The following is a 19,650-nucleotide window of genomic DNA, read 5'->3' on the forward strand; positions in this document are numbered from 1 at the left end:
TAAGCAGGAGAAGGTGATCCCTTGTACGAAGAGGAGCTGCTGCCCTCTGTCAAAGGGACAAGCCAGAAAGGACTCCAAAGAGCAGATGGAGACAAAGCCTGTCCTGAACAGGAAGAATCCTTTTCATTGGAGGCAATCTCCTTCACGCCTTGTCCTGGCGGTTAGAAAACACCTGTGCTCCAGTGAATCAGCTGTGGTGGTGTGAGGGGTCTCTTTTCTATAGGCAGAAACCATTGGGAAGGTGGTGGGAAGGCAGAGCTTGTCCCAGCAACCCTAGTTTGGCGGTGGCATGTTCCACCTCTTCAGGGAAAGGTAGATCTGAGGAAATAAGTGCAAGAAGGTATAGCAGAGAGGACCCAGTAAGAACAAGCCCTTTCTTAAGTTATTGCAAATCTCATTATTTCTGGGCTTGAAGTGCAACTTGTGTATGTGTTTCTGGGAGGTTTGAGAGTGGTATAATTTTATACCCTGTGCCTGAAGGACATGAAGTCAATCCATGGGCTCTGCTATAGCTTTCCTTTCCTATGGCCTCTGTCAAATGGACATTTTTGAGGTGGTGTCAGACTGACTTATTTCTAAAAGCAAATCTTGGTTCAGGGCACAAAAGTAGCTGTGAGCCTTACATAAAAACAATGTGGAAAGGTGATTTCTGAAAGCTCTCCTGCTCGCTGATACAGAAACAGTCTCTGTAACAACACCTTTATGCCAAATTTAACTGTGGTAGCCCTCCTCCCTCCCACCTGCCCCTTTCCCTACATTTTGGGCTGTTTTGCTGGCACACAGCAGGCCCATGGGTGTGTTTGCAATTACAGAGGGTGAAACAGGAACAGCTCTGCCTTATCTCCCTGGTTTCCCAATGTCACTAAGCGCATTTTATTTTGAGATTCCTGATGGTGCTTGGCAAAGATAAACAAAATCTTCCATCAGGAAACCTGGGAGCTATTTCCACAGGAAGCTTCAAATCACTAAAGTAAATAAAACCCTTTTACATTATTCTCAGCCATGTTATTTAGCTAGCCTGAGTCTGTAACAATTGGTGAGAGGTGTCATATATTAGGGGGCTTGTAGCCTTTAAACAAATTATTTGCTTGGAATCCTGTGCATTTTGCTTTTGTCACTAGATTTATTCAGAAAATAGTCTTTCTTCACACTAGGAAGAGCTCCAGACCTGACAACATGGAAGTAGTTGCAACTATATGATTCTGTTGGCACGCTATCCTTTTATGTTAAAAATAGCTCACTTGCTTCAGTCCCAGGGGATCTTTAGTTTCATCTTAAGAGTTTTGCTTGGCTCTTCCTAGCTTTTGCTGAGTACTGGCATCTGCGAAAGACAGAAATTAGCAGTATTTCAGACCCATACCCTGGCTTTACCACCACATATCAGAACAATTTGAGATGTACAGTGAGTAAGACGCAGCAATTTCTTTGGTCCAAATACTTATCCATGATCAAAACTTTGGCCCCTTGATTGGTTTTAAGTGTGTCTTGATTTAATGCTTTTTACCAAAATCAAGCATAGGATTCACTTCATCTAACTTAAGCCTTGAAGTTAGGTATCTAAGCCTAAGCTGGTCCTGTAGGATCATTTCATAATTAATCGTGAGGGATCAGGATCTCTGGAATTTGACTCATCTTAAGGCGATGGGTTGCATTGCCCTCTGGAGGTGCCTGTGTCACTCCATGGGCTGTAAACTTTTGTCCATATACAAAACAACTATATTCAAGTAGATGTCTACATTTTGATGGCTATGGCTAAATATTCTGTACACCCTGTACAGAAAGCTTTCATCTTAATAGCACTCGCAGTTAACATGTTCTTAATTGAGACCAGAATCTGACAGCGTGCACCCTTACATATCAAAAAGGATGCTGATGGTAGTCACTCATAGATAAGTTCACTAAATTTAAAGGGGTTTTTATATTTTTGTTTGCTGGAAAGAGGAAAAAAGGGGATCCCAATGAAATGTAAGAGGAACAAGTCAACACACAGGCTTTAATATCCAATCTAATATGTTAGTGTTACTGCCTCCGTTAGGTTGATCTTTGGATCACACCTGAACTACAGCTGGTGACAGGCACACACTTTGCTCTCACTGCAAGGGCACAATGAGTTCAACCAACAGAAATCAGGCCTCTCCCTGGAAGGCATCTACAGCCAGAGGAAATTTCAATCCAGGACTTGCAGGAGCTCATTTACCCTGTGTTTAACACTCAGGGCTAAGTGTGGAAAAGAGGATATTAAGGGGAGGAACTGATGCAGACTTTCAACATGCAGAACTTTGTTTGAAAGGCAGAGGTGAACAGGTCGTGTTCGTGGTTCCCCTGGGGAGGAAAAGCGGCTCAGTTTGCATTGTGGGCATTTAAGGAGAAGCTTTCTGATGGATTGGTCAATCAGTGAAAGAGGTTACTGAAAGAAGGTGTGGCATATTATTCACTGGAGATCTACTCTTTGTGTCCCTGCTGCTGTGTCATTAAACCCGAAGCAACATTGGTAAGCATGGAACTGAATGAAAGTTGGCGTTGAGCTGTTCATACACTAAGAGACAAGAAAAGAAGGCATAATTCTCCCTTATGAAAGACACAACCGTTCTTACGTTTTTAAGTCAAGTTCACAGCCAAGTGCCATAGCAATTAGCAGTGAAAGAACAATTGAAAATGGTCAAAGTCAATGTCACTTGACTGAGAAGAAGGAAATGACTTTATCAGAATATTGGCTACAAATAAACGAAGAGAGGTTGCATTCTAGGAGTAAAACTTGGAAGTGCTTTCTCTCAGGAACTTGCTTCTACTTTCACTGAGGTCAGTGGCGTAACTCTCCTTCACTGGAGGGATGAGCCCCAGGTGGAGGTGGCCAGGAGGCAATTGACACTGCCACGGGTCTGCAGCGCTCCCCAGGTGGAGGAAGCTACAGTAATGTTACAATGAACTGCAAACATGACTTCTTGAAGTATGCCTTTTTACCTTGTCGGCTAAATTATTCCTGCCTGAACTATCTGCTATGAAAAATCTTTGTGAAAACTTAAGTCACTTAGTAAGTGGTTGGTGTGATGATCCTTGATTTCTCTCAGGTGGAAATATTATTCATCTATGTTTAATGCCAAGCAGTCTGAACAGAGTGATCTTCATCCTAGTGCTGCTCGCACACAGCTGGCCACCCAGGCCAGCGGGTACTGTTTCTACTGTGCTCTTGGGTGGCTGACACGCTTTAAATGCACAGAGGGTAAATACCTGTGTTCCAAGGGAACTCGCAGATGTGTAATCACAGATTCAGTAATTTCTCAGGATTTGAAGTATTTTTAGGAAATAGACATAATTTGTCTGAATACTCATGAATAGCAAGAAAAAAATACAACCAAGCATGATGAGCTGCAGTATTTTTCTGCTGTCCTCTTGAGATTAATTTTCTCTCATGCAGTTCAGAAGCTGGAGCTGAGATCAGAATTTTCCTCCTTTTTCATAGTCGCACTGTGCTGTCTTTAAATAATTCTGCTTTTGGTACCTTGCCTCAGCCTGTCTTAACTTGGCATAACATTTATACAAACTCATTACTTCCAAGAGCGACTTCAGTTTACACCAACTGATGTCTGAGCCCAAGTGTCTTGTAGCTCCAAGACAAATTATAAGAATAGCTGGAGCCTAGCATATGAAAGGAAAGTTTAGAGACTTCAGCAGGAAGACAACGACATTGATTAGTTCAAAGGCTTCCTGATAAAGGGGAAAATATATGCTGTGTTAATTTTGGCTTGTTCATTTTGTATAAACTAAAAAGTGTTCTTGATTTTTGACAGATGTACCGAGTGGATTCCATATTAGTTTGGAAAAAATGCCCATTGAAGGAGAGAATTTGATATTGTCCTGTTCGGCCAACAAATTCCTGTACAAAGACATTGCTTGGATTTTACCGAGGACAGTCAACAATCAAACGAAAGCAAAAAGGTCTCTCAACAAGGAGTACTCCATCACCCTCACTCTGACCATCAAGAACGTTTCCCTGGCACACTCGGGCACCTATGCCTGCCGAGCACGGAACATATACACGGGGAAAGAAGTGCTTCAAAAGAAAGACGTTACAATCAGAGGTGAGCACTGCAACAAAAAGGCTGTTTACTCTCGGATCCTCAAATATAAAAGCACAAGGAATGATTGTACAACACAAAGCAATGTAAAACATTAAAGGACTCATTAAACAGTAACAGGTGTCTCATATCATCTTGATTTTTTATTACTGTTGCTACCTTTCAGGCCCTGAGGTGGTGCACATTCCCCCATGGGTTGGACGTAGGAGGAATAGCAAACAAAATCGTAACGCATGAGCTTCCAGTTGAGTTCAGACGGGTGTTTTCTGCTTTGACAAGGCACGTGGAAGCTGGGGTTTGGAAGATCCCCTGTGCTACATTTTGCATATTGTTATTTTTTCTCTTGCTGTCTCCTACTGAGCGATAAGGAAAACTTTGGATCAATCTTTCCTTCCACTTTGATATCAGCCTCATCAAAAGTGTCAAAGCTGAATAAACTGATTAACTTTAAAAACTGCTGTTTTCAGTCAACAATGGACATTTAATAAGTTAACTTTAATGTGCAGAATGAGCACAATTCAGTTTGAGATTGACTGGACTATATATTTTTTATTTTAATCTGATCTTGATGGACTTATAAATATTACCTGCTGAGCAAGTTCTAATGCTTATTTATTTGAAATTATTTTCTACACTAAAGTACATTAATCTTAAAAAGTATCTTCTAAAGGAAGTATGCAGGGAAGAAATAAAAATGTTGATATAATGCACAGACCTATCATATCATTTATATAAATGATGATTTTAAAACTGACAGACGTGAACCATGTTTCTCCAAATAAATCCAGGTAGACTTCCAGTTGCTGTGTTGGTCAGTTTTTAAAGTCAGTTCTGCACTAATGTAAAAAGCTACTGATAGAAGTGTGAGTATTGCTCCTGGCCTGAAGATACAGGAATTTGTAATGTTGTAATTATTTTATTAAATGAGAAATATTACACTAACACGACTGACAAGGTTGCAGCCAGCACAGTGAGTTGTTTAATACGTTTTTAAAAATACAAATTCAAAATTGAAGCCATTAAAAAAATTCATTGCTTTTGGTATGCAAATGACAATTGGATTTATTATGGGGATTAAGAACCAGCCAAACTGCTGAAGGAGAATTAAGGGCAACCTAAAACTTCCTTGTGAGCGTTTCCCCTTTTTTTTCCTTCGTCGTGATTTTGCTATGAGATGTTTCTGTGTATTATAAATTCTGTATAAGGAAGAAGTTACTATTTTTAATAGATCTGATAACTTTATTTTTTTACAATACATAGCTTTTATTATTTTTGGTTACATTTATGATTGATCATTTATATAGCATTTACATAAGCCATAACAAAACAGACCGTAGTGACCAAAATAGCTACAGCAAAGGAACAAAGTGGCTGTGCTTTTAAAATAGAGGGTGACAACATGACAGTTTCTTGCGCTTGGGAACTCACCAGACTATTTCCTCCTTTAGGTATCGAGACTGTGTCCCACGGCTAAACTTGTCTTTCACGTGGGAATTGCTTTTGTCAAGTGTGAAAGGGTAAACAATAGCATTTCCCCATAATGCCAGTTTCATGGAGCCTAAAATGCTTAGAAAACAATTGATAACCTGGAAGTTGTCAGAGTAAAGAAAAGAATAATCATTTATATCTTGAAATGTCACCTATAGCCTGCTTGTATACAGTAGCTCTTTTGTTCATTATTAGTGTGATGGCTTCCAGAAACAATGTGTTCTTGCAAAGGGACCTGGGTCTCTTTTTTTCCAATATATGCCTAAAAAGCAAGCGAAATCATTGGTGACTGCTTAAAAACGGGGCAAGTGCGCTCTTTAGCATTTGCAAGTCTTCAAAAGAATTACAATAAGAATCCCCTTTTCTATGAGGCTGTTTTGTGAGAAGACATTTGGTGGCAAGGTGGGCGGTGATGACAGGACGTTATGAATTTTCCACGGCCTTGGGAGCTGGAGCGTGATGACTGGTAGCAGCCAGTTGCCAGGCAATATGAGTTTGGGTCAAAAAAAAAAAGAGAGATGGCAATTAGACTGTTCCTCTGTGAAACTGTTGTGAATTGCGATGATGTGTATCAGTGCTGGGTGGACGTCCTGCCAGCCTGGTCTCGACCAGCTCTCGGAGGGCCACGCTGTGCAAGGATGTCCTAACATCGCAATGTGACTGCCCATGCTGGGAGGCACAGAGAAACCTCACTGGAAACGTTTGAGGAAAGCAGTTCTTGGTGGCCAGATAAAAACTACTGATGTCACTTTTGACGTCCTCAGATGACTGGAGAATCTCATCGGTTTGAGGAGTTTCTCTGCCTTCTGTTGTGTAATATATTATTTAGGGAGAAAGGCGTGAAATATATTTCTTGAGTTTTTTAAGTGTTAAAATTAAAGCTTGTATTTATATTTTTGTACTGATTAATAAAAATAAGTGAACAGACAACATAATCATAACAAAGGGCAAAAATGGATGGAATGCAAAAATATATCCCCAAATGAACAAATTGTAATGTTTTCTTCCCATTTGCCATTGTTTGCTTTTGAAAATGCAAATTTTCCCTCCTTACCACTCCGGGTCGGCTGAGTGGTCTGACACCCGCATCCCCTTCTCCCCTCTGTGACCCCCCCTGTCGCTCCCCTGGGCCAAACTCTGCCTACAATGAAGTTCCTCGGGGGCACTGAGAGCAGAGTTGGGCCCAGCCGGGCAGTGTTTGTGGGTAGGCACGAGGGCTGGGGACGAGTCTGGCGGGCTGCCCTGGGTGCTGAGCCCTGCACTGTGCATGCTGGCAGCCAGGGCAGCCCCTCAGCTTTGGGGTGAGTGGAGCGGGGTGTTGGAAACTCCCCCCCTTGGCTTCACTACAAAAATGAATGGGAGAAAACAGGTGGTTTGCAAAAGAAAATAATCCTCAGGTTGACCAAGTCCTTGAAAAATCAGCTTATTGCAGCAGAGAAATTATTGAAAATATGTGAATGGTGACTGGATCTAAGTTTTAAGCAAAAAAAGTTTTTCTTAATATGAAAACCCATCTTTAGTGTATGGCTATAAACAAATTAAAATTAATCACAAATAACTCACAGAATGTGTGATTTGCCTTTGTTGTGTCATCTTGTCCGCCTTCATTTTGGATGTCTGGGCTGGGGTGTCCATCAGGGACTGCTGATAAACGTGAAATGGGGAGCTCTTCTCAGCGTGCCTATGTGGACATGTGTCAGGCGGTGCCTGCTCATAGACAGACTGTGTTGTGAAAAAAGAGAACTGTGGAAAAATCGAGGCAAGGTATCAATGAGAAGAAGGCAGTCTTCTTGGCTGCTAGGCAAATATTGTTGACCATGTCATTGTGTAGGCATTTGATGAAGACTTTACAGCCTCTCTCATGAGCATTACTGTTTGGGAAGAGAGAACAAATTGTCTACTACACTGTAAACAAAAAATAGCATTGCCTGTGGAAATTGCAGACTTGCAGCTCAGAAAAGCCCAAACTGGTCTTTGCAGGGTTGTGACTATGCTGGAATTAATTTCAAGGAGTAAGATCATAGCAAAGATAGCTTACTTTAAAAGTGTTTTTAGTACTACGGGGTTCATGCACACTGTGTAAGCTGGTGGTACATAGGTGCTTAATTTTTCTGGAGAGTTTTTATTTACAACTGGTACCAGAATGATTGTGAAGATGGAAATGTCTGGTAGTCAGTTTTTCTGAAAGGATAGAGAATAATCTTCCAAACACAGAATGTCAGAAATTCAGCTGACATTATACTTGAACTTGGTGTACTGGTATCTATTGGAGTCTAAAAGAAAACATTTGCTAAGAATTGGTTTCTGCTTTGTTTTATTTTATTTCATGTTTTGTAATATGTGTCTTACCATGTTAGTAACCGCTGATCCTGGCAGTGTCCTTGAAAGGAAAGATTGCAAATAATCAGTTCTTGCAAGACCGGGGAATTTGAGGGAACCTGCAGAGTATTTTGCATCTGTGAGATTGCTCAGGAGCTCTCTGGATTCTCCATCACTGCTTTAAAGGGACCAAAATACCAAAAAGGATGATATAAGAGTAGCAAATGTCACAGAAAGATATTGCCATATAATGTGCGTAAATGTTGCGAATATCTTGGTCTTTGTCAGAACAGCCTTTGGCTCTGTACAAAATGGGGGAAAGAGCAGCAAAGGGTTGAAATGAAGATGAGAAAGATTTGTTGTTTTGCTTCTTTCAGGGATGACTTTAACATGATGTTTACAGAGTGTTTTTGAAATGCCCTTCTGGGAGTCCCTTGAGCAGAAGCAGAACAGATGAGATGTGCTTCTAATACTCATTGTCGCTGACTGTCATGGAAATGTGTTTTATTACATTGCGTTCATGTGAATGTCAGTAGATAAAAGTAAAACAGGACCAGTGTTGCTATGCTGTGTGGCCTGCTAGCACTCCACTTCGGCCCCTGCCGTCAGGGTTTCCAGCATCTGTGGCTGCCAGAGGACGTGGGCGCATTTCTCACCAACGCAGTTTTGGCAAGCAGGCTGTGGTGTGATTTGGCCAGGTCTTGTTGTGTTCAGCCAAATATGTGAAACGCAAAAGTGGAAGAATTTATGAAGACTTCGGGACATGTAACACAATGCTTTTGTGCTTATGGTTTCTGGTTTTAGATGATGTGAGTTTACAGAATATGATTTGTAACTGTACTCTTTAATGTAAGTAAATTATAAAAGTCACATTCAGGGGTATTGTGGTATACAGAGCTGCATGGTGCTATCCGTGGCGCAGAGATACTCTGCTACAAGGGTGTCCTGCTAATGGTTAAAAACTTTGGTGTCACAGTTTGTTTCTCCTGATGATGCAAAACTCTGAGATTTCATAGAAACTCGTTGCTGTCAATAAACAAATGTGGTTGGTAATGGAACTGAGGAAACCTTTTAAACAATGTCATCACTGGGTCTTCATTGGTCATCATAACCTGCTATCACTGAGTAACGCGAGTACTCTGTACACACCAGATGCTCTTAAGCAAACTGGAACGGTAAATAAAATTTGTGAACAATGAACTTGGTAGAACAGCCATAGCTGTTTACATCCGTAAAATGCCGGTAGGGAAGATAATTAAACCCCCACAGTTACAGGAATGTAAAACGGAGGTGTTGTTTTGTCTTGTAGCTCAAGAGGCACCAGCCCTGCTGCGGCACCTTACGGATCAGACAGTGAACACCAGTAACTCAGCCATGTTGGAGTGCCAGGTTCGTGGCATCCCCGAGCCCCAGATATCCTGGTTTAAAAACCATGAGGAAATACAGCAAGAATCAGGTGAGAGCCCTGTGTACTCGCTTACCTTTTACAGCTTTTTTATTTACCCATCTGCCTTAGGTAGCCATTTGCAGTCATTGGCATCAGTACCCAGATGTAAGGAAGGAGTATTGCCTGGGTGTTACAGGCAGGCAGGCAGCAGCACGGGTGCTCCGGGTTATTCCGTCTCACGCCAAACCTCAGCCAAGCTGGAGGTGTAGGCACAAAGGGCCTCTATGGAGTCAGAGGAAAAAATATAGCACTCAATTTGCATCTTAGAAGAGTCATCTCCAGAGAAACATATTCCTCTCCATTTACTATAGAGGGAGCCTAAGGATCAGGTGTCTTGGCCAGCGTATAGCTAGGCAGGAGAAAAACAAGCTTGAGTGATGTGTGTAGGAGTACCAGTGGGAGTCTGTGGTCAGGCATGCAAAGTCTGTTCTAGATTCACAGCCTAGCCGCCAGAATAATTCCATATCTGGGGTATCCAAAACTGAAATGCATCTGCCAGCAGCCAGGGAATCCAGGTCTCATGCAGCAGAAAGGAACAGCTTCCCAGGTGGCGTGCTGCAGCTACAGGAAAACTTTGGGAGGTATTTACTGCTGTGTCAAGAACTTGGCTTCAAAGATCAGCTAAGGCTACGTGTCCAGCTCTGATGGTACCACAGTCACGGAAGTGTTCCTTGGAGATTTCAGGTGGAGATGGATGATGAGGCTAAAGGCAAAACCTTTCTCGTGGGAATTCATCCACATTTGGATCAGGCTGAGCAAAAATGTTCAAGGAGATTTGGTCTGTAGGACCTTGAATGCTGAATGTAGTCTTCAATAACAATGCTTTAGAAAGTTTATGTTTAATGTTCTGTCCTGCATTATTGGAAATTACTATAGCATGAATAAAGGCAACTGGGAAAAACAGGATTTCTCCAAGTGAGTTATAAGCCTGTGCAGACTTGCAGCATGGACACTAAACTTAATCTAGAGCCAGATTTCATAAAGTTTTACAGTGATCACATCATTGTAGTGTGCACTGTCTTCTAAAATGAGTGTTACGTGTCTAATTTGAGTGTAATGCAACACATAAAGTTAGGAGCCAGGAAGATGTTTCTAGAGAGTAGGTCAGAGCACTTTAGTTAGGTGCCTGAAATAGATGGTGGGAATACATTTTGATGGGACAGTGGTTCTGATGGAGCCAAACGCACAAGTGTGTACTTGACTGCACATTTCCTGGCTACACAGTGCCTTAAATGCAGTCCTGAGGCCAAATCTGCTGCCTGCCTCTTCCTCGCTTTCTGGAGTATTGCCCAGGCTGGCTTCTGGGTTGACCCATCTGGAATAAACAAGGTGTTGAAAACTTCAGGTAGCTTCTGTGTTTTAGGGTATACCTCATGGGACGTCTCTTTGCACTAGCTAGGGTCTGTCCAAGAAGGGGCCCATCATTCCATGCCACATGGGCAACTGAGATTTGGAGTGAGTCTGCTGCCCATAAGGCCAGTAAGGATACATGGAGCTGGGTCTTGGAAGTGCTCTAAGCTTGAGCTGCTTCTGGTGCAGCCCTACGCCTGTAAGTGCACTGCTAAGTAATCAGACCACCTGTTTCCCAAAACTTGGAGACATGCTGACGAACTTGGATGAAAGTCTAGGCACAGTGCTAATCAATATACACGATACCAAGTGCTCCCAAGATCATTCCCTTAGGCTGAGCTTTTTCACTCACACAAGTGCTTTGTAAACACAGATTTCCAAAAGATTCCCAAAACATCCAAGTACATTTGGCTTTCCTGCAGATAACATTGTGCTGTGCAGTCTGTGGCTCAGATTTCTTTTGAGAAGAACTTGAAGCAGATATTATTACACAAGGGCCTGTTTTTGTTTATATCCTGGCTCCCTCTCATTGCAAAATATTTCATTTCACAGGAATAATTTTAGGGCCTGGAAGCCGAATGCTGTTTATTGAAAGAGTAAAAGAGGAGGATGAAGGACTTTACCAGTGCATAGCCACCAACTTAAAAGGGTCCGTGGAGAGTGCAGCATATGTGACGGTGCAAGGTAAAGCATGGCATTAAATGGGAAGAGCAAGCTTGCCAGGGTGATGTTCTTACTCAGGCTGGAAAGGTGGGGATATGGCTTGGGGCTCAGGCGGTGATCTCTGAAGGCAGCAATTTGAAGGAAGTCCTAGCAAGGGAAGCGTACCAGGTTGGAAAGGAAGCCTAGCAGGAAATGCTAACTCAGAGCGTGTTTACACTGACCTAAAAAGAAGAATTGCTCCAACCCAACAAAGATCGGGTCAGGGTAGAAGAGAAATGTAAATTTAGTATCATCAAAACAAACAAAAAACAGAATAAGAAACACTCTCCTACCCACTGATTTTCCCATTTCAGGTTAATTCCATAGAAGTTAGAGGCCTGGGATATTTTCATTTGTTTATTTTCAATGTAAAGTGAACTGCCAAATTGGACTAGAAGATTTTAGCATAGTGATAGCTACACATGCATTTTTCAAAGGTACTTGTTGTAAGAAGTAGGTATGATCTAGTTATTCCTGTAACCATTACTTGAGTTATTTTGTTATTCATTTAAATGCCCAGCGTTGTTCTGCCTTCTGCCAAGCTTGACTCAAGCGTGTGGCAGTGGCTTCTATCAAGTAATTTTACATTGCATAAAAACAGTTTATCCAGCGACTTTTCAGTTTCATTGGATACCCTTTTAGTTCATATACTATGAGATAAGAGAAGTAGGTTGACATTCTTCATATAAATCAGTGCCATGTGTAAATTGAATTTGACATAACCTATCTTATTGATCTCATGTGTTAAGCAGATAGTCCTAAATGCATTGAGTTTCTCTTTATAGAAGACAGTTTGACTACCACTAGGTCTCTCAGGCAGGGATTACGTCTTTGTGGATGTTCTCATACAATTGATAAATGTATCTGAATACTGCTGAGTATTTGGATGCTACCCTACAGCAGAAGACACTAACAGCTAGTAAATCAGTATTGATTTTCTGCCATGAGTGTGTTAGCAGTCTCAGTTAATGGTGATCATTGATGATACAGTGATGTTTTTGATTTAAAAGGTCAGGGATAAGTATATGTACATGTGGGCTGGCCTAACCGGTGTAATCAAGGAGTTAAAAACACCTCTCTCTTTATGAATAATGCTAAGGTTTTTACAGCCACTATAATAGCTAAAAGAATAACTTGTGCCTAAATGCTTGCTGTCCAGTGCATCCTTCTAATTTATAGTCCTGGACAATGTAATTCATTATTGTATTGATTTTTAACATCGTTGTAGCGTGGCTGTTTATTACAACCACAAGCATTCTGTTGGATGGCTTCTAGGAAGTCATATGTCCTAGTCCATGATCCAGAGTTGAGGGAAGACAGCAGCCAGGAAGGCTTCTTCTCTGGTTACATGTCCTGGGGTCCACTGGCAATGTTCTTGTGTGACTCCTGTGGGAGCTCTTAGATAAGCAGGAGATGAAGTCTACTATATTAAAATCTATAGCTTTGAGACTGGATGAGAAAAAGAGAGAGTTTGTCTTACCTACTGTGATCAGGGAAAATGCCTTTCCACCCTCTCTCTTCCTACTGCCTGAAGGGACATCACTGGAGGTTTTCTCACTCATTCCTACACCGAACTGGTGCGTCTGTCCCTCTTCCAGGGAACAGCAGCCTCTCACCCCATCCCTGAGCCTGGAGGGACGAGATCAGGGCTTAAACGTGAGGCTTTCTCTAGGCTTTGCTGCTTGCTTGTCTTTCTGAGAAATACAGACCCTGCGACGGCCACTGCAAGTACCAAAGCCTTCCCTCCGTCCCGGCGGCTCTCGAAGTGCGGGGCTGCAGATCAAAGGGAGCGGAGCAATGCCTCGTGCTGGTGCTGTGTTCAGCAGATTGGAAGAGTAGTTTGTGAATGAGTCAGGAAGGAAACTGTCTGCTCTCTTTATTTCCTCCGAAAAAACATTCTTATACTCACAGATAAAACAGTGTGTTATTTTTGTATCTGAGATGAATGAATGGACGGTGGAATCCAAAGGCTGTCTTTAAATAATTGCAGCCCGTGTTTGGTTTGGAAGCCATGCTTGCCGGGACATCTGAGGAGGAGAGGGACCATGTTTGTGGACATGTCAGAGCAAGCTGTCTGCTTGCTTTTGGCTAAGAAACTGAAGAGGCAGCGAATCTGCAAGGCCTGAACAGGAACAGCAAATGTCTGCCAGAGCACCCAGCAGGCAGAGGAGACAGTGTTCCTAAAAACCTGGGAGCACAAGCTGCTGAGCACAGGGGTAGCACAGGCTGTCTTGGGCAGCCATCCTTCGGGGGGTCACCCGGCTGCACGGTGTCTGCCCTGCTCGCAGAGTGGTTGACTTGCCATGAAAGCCTTGCCCTGCTTCTCCTCCCGGGGACCCTCACACCCCCTCTCAGTGGGAGCCAGCGATACAACTAGTTGCAGAGGTGCTGCACCTTTTGAAGGGGATGTGCTGACGAGGAATGAGCACGAGCATCTTTTACAGCTTGCACTCACTGAAATCCAGATGTATAACAAGCAAATGAATACAGCAATATGCTCTGTCTTAAAGCTGATGCTTGATAACTTAATGTGATCCCTGCTGATGAAAAGGGAAGCATGACATTTATTAAGCATTCACGGAACTATTCTGACACTATCGAAATGGTGATTGCTTTTTAAATAACTGTCTGTTTTTCTATCTACCTTTCTGACTTTGTATCTCAAAAAGTTGCTGTGCTTTTTGGGTCACTCTGACTCTGAAGTCGTCAGAAATGTTTCCATGAAGTTTAACTGGAATTCCCTCGGCTACTGAATGAGGTTCAGCCTGGGTTATGTGGGTGACTGTAACAGAAAAGGTGAAAATCAGGGGACACTTAGACTCCTTTTACCTCAGAGAACCACCAAAGGGGGTTGGAAGAGAGTCCTGGAGGTCTTTAGTTCCACCTCAGCTCAAACCTGGATCATCACCAACACTACATCCAGTCGGTCATGGCTTTTCTGGCCAGGCCGTGACAACCTCCAAGGATGGAAATTCCTCAGCATCTCTCAGCACCCATCCCAGTGCTGCACTGCCATGATCATGGGATTACACGGATTAAGCAAGGTAGACCACATTGGTGTAGGGGTGAGGGACATTTTGGATGCAGCAGAGTGGTGTTCGTGCTGCAGGCATTGTTTTTTCCCTGATTGACACCTGACACAGAGCTGCAGGGGCAAGAAGGGGGCTGCTGCTTGCTGCAGGTCAGACAGGGCAGAGCTGCACATGGGGGAAAGTCTGTGTCTAATGAGGTGGCTGGTGGGTAAAGTTCTGGGTGGGGTGTAAGGGGGAGCCATAAAACTTGGGTTGCTGGGCAGAGAGAGGGATTTGGTCCAGCTTACAGGCCCTCCAAACTCTGCTAATCCTAAACTCTCTTCTGAGTGTTCCTGCCTGTTCTGCTTCAAATCCAACCTTTTCCTACCCAGCTAAGGGCCACTCAGCCAGCTCTGGCTGCAAGGCTTGTAGCAAGACTAGGAATCCAACGTTTGATAACCCAGCCCAACCCCAGCCCGGAGGAATGCTTTCCAGTTGCCTAAATTCACTCGGACATTTCGAAGACAGCACCTTCATGTCTCTTCGCTAACTCCTGGGCAGCGTACGGTAGCGGTTAGGGAGATGCTGCCTTCCACCCCAGGACTGGCTGTACCATGCCTCACAGGGTTTCTGAGTCCTGCCATATGGAGCAGTGGCAACAAGTGAACCTTCAGCCCCTCCAGGTTTTGCTGAATAAATGTCAGAAACTATTACTCACCATCTGCACGGGTGCTGCACAGAAGCAAGACGAGAGTATCCATATGTAAAAGGAAAGCCTGATGCCAGAGGGTAGGCAAGCTGTATTAGGCTGTATCTTTTATGCCATCACTATGTCCCATACCTAAATCAAGCCTTTGAAAAAATACTTGTGAAAAATTAACACTCCCGGTACTTTGGAGATATAGATACTTTATATCTCCATTTGTAGTTGCAGTCGTATTTTTCTTCAATGAGCTTTATTCTCAAAGCTCCAGAACGGACATGCCGGAGCAATCTCAGACATAGGGCCCAAATGCAAATCTGATTATCACCTTCAGAGAGGGAAGATATTATGCTAGTTAAGCCACAGCTACAGGAGGCAATTCAACCTCTAAACAAAATTCCGTAGCCTTGCCTAAAACCAGGCAACACATCCCTCTGGATTACTCAGTAAGCCCACCAGTGAGACATCAATCATCCCTTTTTCATGTGTCAGGAGTAACACTGAGCTGCCCGGGGTCTGAAACTGCTGCAAGTGCAGTTGACAAAACCACTGTGAAATCATGTTCAGAATTACTCCTCCTTGTCCTCTCATTTTCTCTCTCTGGAGGATGTATCAGAATAAGAGGCAGAGCATGAGGGTTTTGTTGCATTTGCTACCAATCAGATGGAAAACATATTGTGGGAAGTGTGGTATTTTGACACGATCACAGGATTTGCAAAACAGACTGCTCTGCAACCATTTTACAAGTCCCTAAGTAGCAGTCTGAAGTGAATTTCATTTTGGCTTTTTTTTAAGATTTGTCAGTGGGCTCTAATACTCTCCAGATTTCTAATGTTCATGTTTTCTTGCTGCTCCATTTTCAGTTGTTTTTGTTTTTCCCTTTCTGTGCTTAATCTGTTCCCAGCTTCCAGCCAGCTGGGTTCTGCGAGGTGTTGCTGGGGACTGAGAAGGCCCCTTGTCCTCTCGGGGAGCCTGGCCCTGTGCTGCTGGTGTGACCGGCAGGAGACCTGAGGGCACAGAGCCGGCCAGGGGACCAGTGGGTTGGAGGGAGCACTGGGTTCTACACCCCGGGTTTCTGGCCACACTGCTTGGTGGGGATTAGGATCAAGATCCCCGTGCCATGCTTTGAACAAGCTAAGCTCACAGGTGCCAGACTGGGTCCATCCAGACCATGCGAAGGAGAGCTCATGGACTGCTGCCAGCTGCACCACGAGCCTCCAAGGGAGCCCCCAGCTCCCCGCCCAGAGAGGCTTTTGGTGAGGGCTGGTGGGTTTCCAGCACAGCTGGGATGGAGGTGCAGGGTGCAGGGCTCAGCCATCAGCATGGAAGAGCTCGCTGAGCTGGGGCAGAGCAGGCGCAGTGCCTGAGGAAAGGCAATCAAGCGTCCTGGACAGCAAAACCCAAGAAGCGGCACTGCAGTGTGCCCTAGATCACACCTGGATTCACTGGTGTCTAGACCAGCACAATCCCTCCCTGGAGCTTCTCCTGCATGTAATCAGCAGCTCTCGCACCGCAGCATTGCCCTCGGGGAAGGGCCAGCAGAGCCATCCCCTCCGCTAGCCCTGTCCTCTCCAGAGGCTGCTGGGGACTAAGCCTTTCTGAGACCTCTGCTGCTCTCTCAGATGTGGGCTTGGCCAGATGGGTTTCGCCGTTGTAGGGCGGGGAAGGGGTGAAACTGCGTGAGCAGGCCCACACACATTCTCACACAGAGCAAATTTGGCTAAAAATACCCTGCAGCTGAATTTCTACCTCAAAAGGAAATTATTATCTGACTGGCCATCTTCAACCTGGTTTACTTCACCTCCTGCACCCCAAAGAAGAGCTGACTTTTTACTGAGAAACTTACGGATGGATCAAATGCAATTTTGCTGTGTTCAGTAAAACAACTTTGCTGGGGAGACCATTTTTTTCCAGGCTCCGTGAGCCAGTCCAAACAGAGATTAGTACCCCATTGAAAAGAAGCTGGTCCTTCCTGGTATTTTATTTTAATGGCAAAGAAACTTAAAGTGCCCTTGCTTTGCAGGTCATTTTCTAAAATGTTTATTGCTTGATTTTTCCAGGCACTTCAGAAAGGTCAAATCTGGAGCTAATAACCCTGACCTGTACCTGCGTGGCTGCGACGCTCTTTTGGCTCCTGTTGACCCTTTTCATTCGCAAGCTGAAGAGGGTAAGAACAAACGGGGAGCTCCTGGCAGCATCTGCCTCTCCTTACCAGCCCTTTGCTTGTGTTAGAAAATCCTTCCCAGGCCACTGGGATTGCTGAGTCTACCAAAAAAAATCTGAGTCATTTACTGCTCACCTTTGTTCCCTGTGCAATCACCAGGCTGCTGATGGGTGCTCAGGGAACCATGACTTGCAAGGCTGCGTGTGAGTAAGCCCAGGAGCAAAGCCTGGGTGGGGGCAAGGCTCTGAGACTCCCAAGCATTTGGGTGCCTGACTCCCACCAAAGGCATCCCCATTCCCTTAAAAGCTGTGGGAGTTTGGCATCTTAATGTCTTTGAAGATCTGAGTGAGTGGGAATGACAGATCTTCACCGGGCGCGCTGGGGTCTGGTTTGCACACAGTGTCTGGTATAATTATATCACTTGCAAAGTGATATTTTGCTGAAGCAGTTTTGGTGGTGCAGCCTCTAGAACAGATGACCCTGTATCAGCATGATCATGTTAACTGCCCTGCAGCTGACCCTCCTTCTTGTTCAAGGCTGACCGTGATGGTTTAAAGCCCTTTTTTGTTGACAGCACCATGTCTGCCTTGCACGGTGTGTGCAGGTTAAACCACAGCAGCTCTCATAAGCAGAAAATATAATTCTTCAGTAGTGCAGAAAGATCTCAGAGCAACTTTCAGGAGCAGATGGATTTGAGGGAAGGGAAGTATTGGGGCAATGGGGTGCACTGCAGGACATGAGATGAGGAATGGCTGCGCCTCCCGCTCTCCCCCACTCCCACACCACAGCGGCGCTGAGCCCCTGCCGCCCTCCCTCGCCCAGCTGGAGAGGTACCACAGCGCGGTGCCATGGGCATCAGCTCACAGCAGCCACGGCAGAGCACGGTCCAGCTGGCCGAGCTCCATGACAACTGCTAAAGATTCACTGCAGCCCGGCAGACCATTTTATCTCAGCCTGCATTAAGGCCTGCCTGTGTTTTAGATTTTACACTGAGAACTTCTATGGACCTATGGGAATGCAGGACCAGATCTCCAAACCAGGGCGGTATGGCAGCAGCCATCTGCCTGCCTTCCTACTGCCACAAACTTTCATAAGAAACAATGCATGGGAGTTTTAGGGGAGAGAAAGTTGAGGTCAGCTGAAGCTGTGGAGAAACTTTGTCCCTATAGAGAAATTACAAAGCAAGTGGGACCAGTTCCGACTGCTCACCAGTAATGATGAAGCAATTCGTAACATGGCTGCAAACCCTTGGAAAAATGTAAGTTTTAAAAGTAGCAAAGGGTTGCAGATTTTTTTTTTTTATTTGTTATGATACCAAAAATTGACATCTGTTTGTTAGTTTGTTAAAAGATCGTAAAAATAATCACTGTTGCTGTTGAACAAGGGACTTTAAATAGATGACATGTGAAGGCTTCTTTCCAGATGAGGCTTTCCAGCTAGTGGTGGTCTATGTTTATGGTCTTCTCTGTGTTTCTGTTACAAACCATAACTCTCAAGGATTTATGTCTGGAATTAGCTCTAAATTAAATTTCATCTACAAATTACGTTCCCACAACAGAAAAAAAATATTTTTATGCTCTCTGAGAGCATTTTCTTAAAGCCTGTCTGTTACATATACAGGGACAAATGCTATGCTTAACAATTCTTCATCATCTAATTGTGCCAAAGATTTGGTATTCAGTGCATCTGAATAAAGAAACGTAGGAAGCTCCCTGCACCTTCCCACTGCCCTACGGCTCTTCCTGGAATGAGTCCACTTAAAAGCTCTTCTAAAGAGACCGGTAGGAGCAGCCTGGTACACACATCTCTATCAAGAAATGCTCTTTTTGCAGCACCACACATGCTTCTGTTTCTATCCATATCCCACTTATCCATGTCCTGTCCAGGGTCAGTGGATTGTTTGGAGCCAGGCTTTATACCACCTGACTTTTTCCCAAGCATCAGTGTAATCCTTCTTGGGACTAACCTTCTGTGTACTTGGCATGGTGAAAGGCAACTAAAACAGGAGCTATTAGCTACTGCCATTTTATTCTAGTCATGTTTGTAACCAAAGCATACACAACCAGTCATATCCTTCTCAAACAAATGCCTGGAAATGCATCTGTTGGGGACATATTTCCAAGCTGTAGAGGAGGAAAGTTGAAAGCCACAGGGGGCAGTTAAAGCAACAAAATAATATGTAGATATATCTGTGTGTTTGTGTATGTCTCTCTGTGCTCTTTCCATGAGTTTAGGAAAAGCAACATGAAGGGGCTCAGTTCAGCAGATTTTCCACAAATTCCAACTAATAGCCAGGAAATTAGAGCAAACACTAGACCTTTTCTACAGAAACATAAGTACTCCTGCATCAAGAAAAATCCAGTGGATTAGAGTGGCAATCTAGGTGCTTT

General features: G+C 43.9%; 1 protein-coding gene across 1 annotated transcript in view; it reads left to right on the plus strand.

The window, feature by feature from the left end:
- Positions 1–19,650, plus strand: part of FLT1 (fms related receptor tyrosine kinase 1) — a 112,971-nt gene that overhangs the window by 66,644 nt on the left and 26,677 nt on the right. The window contains exons 13-16 of the mRNA XM_087757374.1: positions 3,789–4,079; positions 9,193–9,339; positions 11,233–11,364; positions 17,157–17,263. Coding sequence (XP_087613500.1) covers positions 3,789–4,079; positions 9,193–9,339; positions 11,233–11,364; positions 17,157–17,263 — 677 coding nt within the window. The remainder of the gene's footprint in view (positions 1–3,788; positions 4,080–9,192; positions 9,340–11,232; positions 11,365–17,156; positions 17,264–19,650) is intronic.

This window comes from Nipponia nippon, unplaced genomic scaffold, assembly GCF_047370975.1.
Source record: "Nipponia nippon isolate SJK-2023a ecotype South Korea unplaced genomic scaffold, ASM4737097v1 scaffold_2, whole genome shotgun sequence".
NCBI lineage: Eukaryota > Metazoa > Chordata > Aves > Pelecaniformes > Threskiornithidae > Nipponia > Nipponia nippon.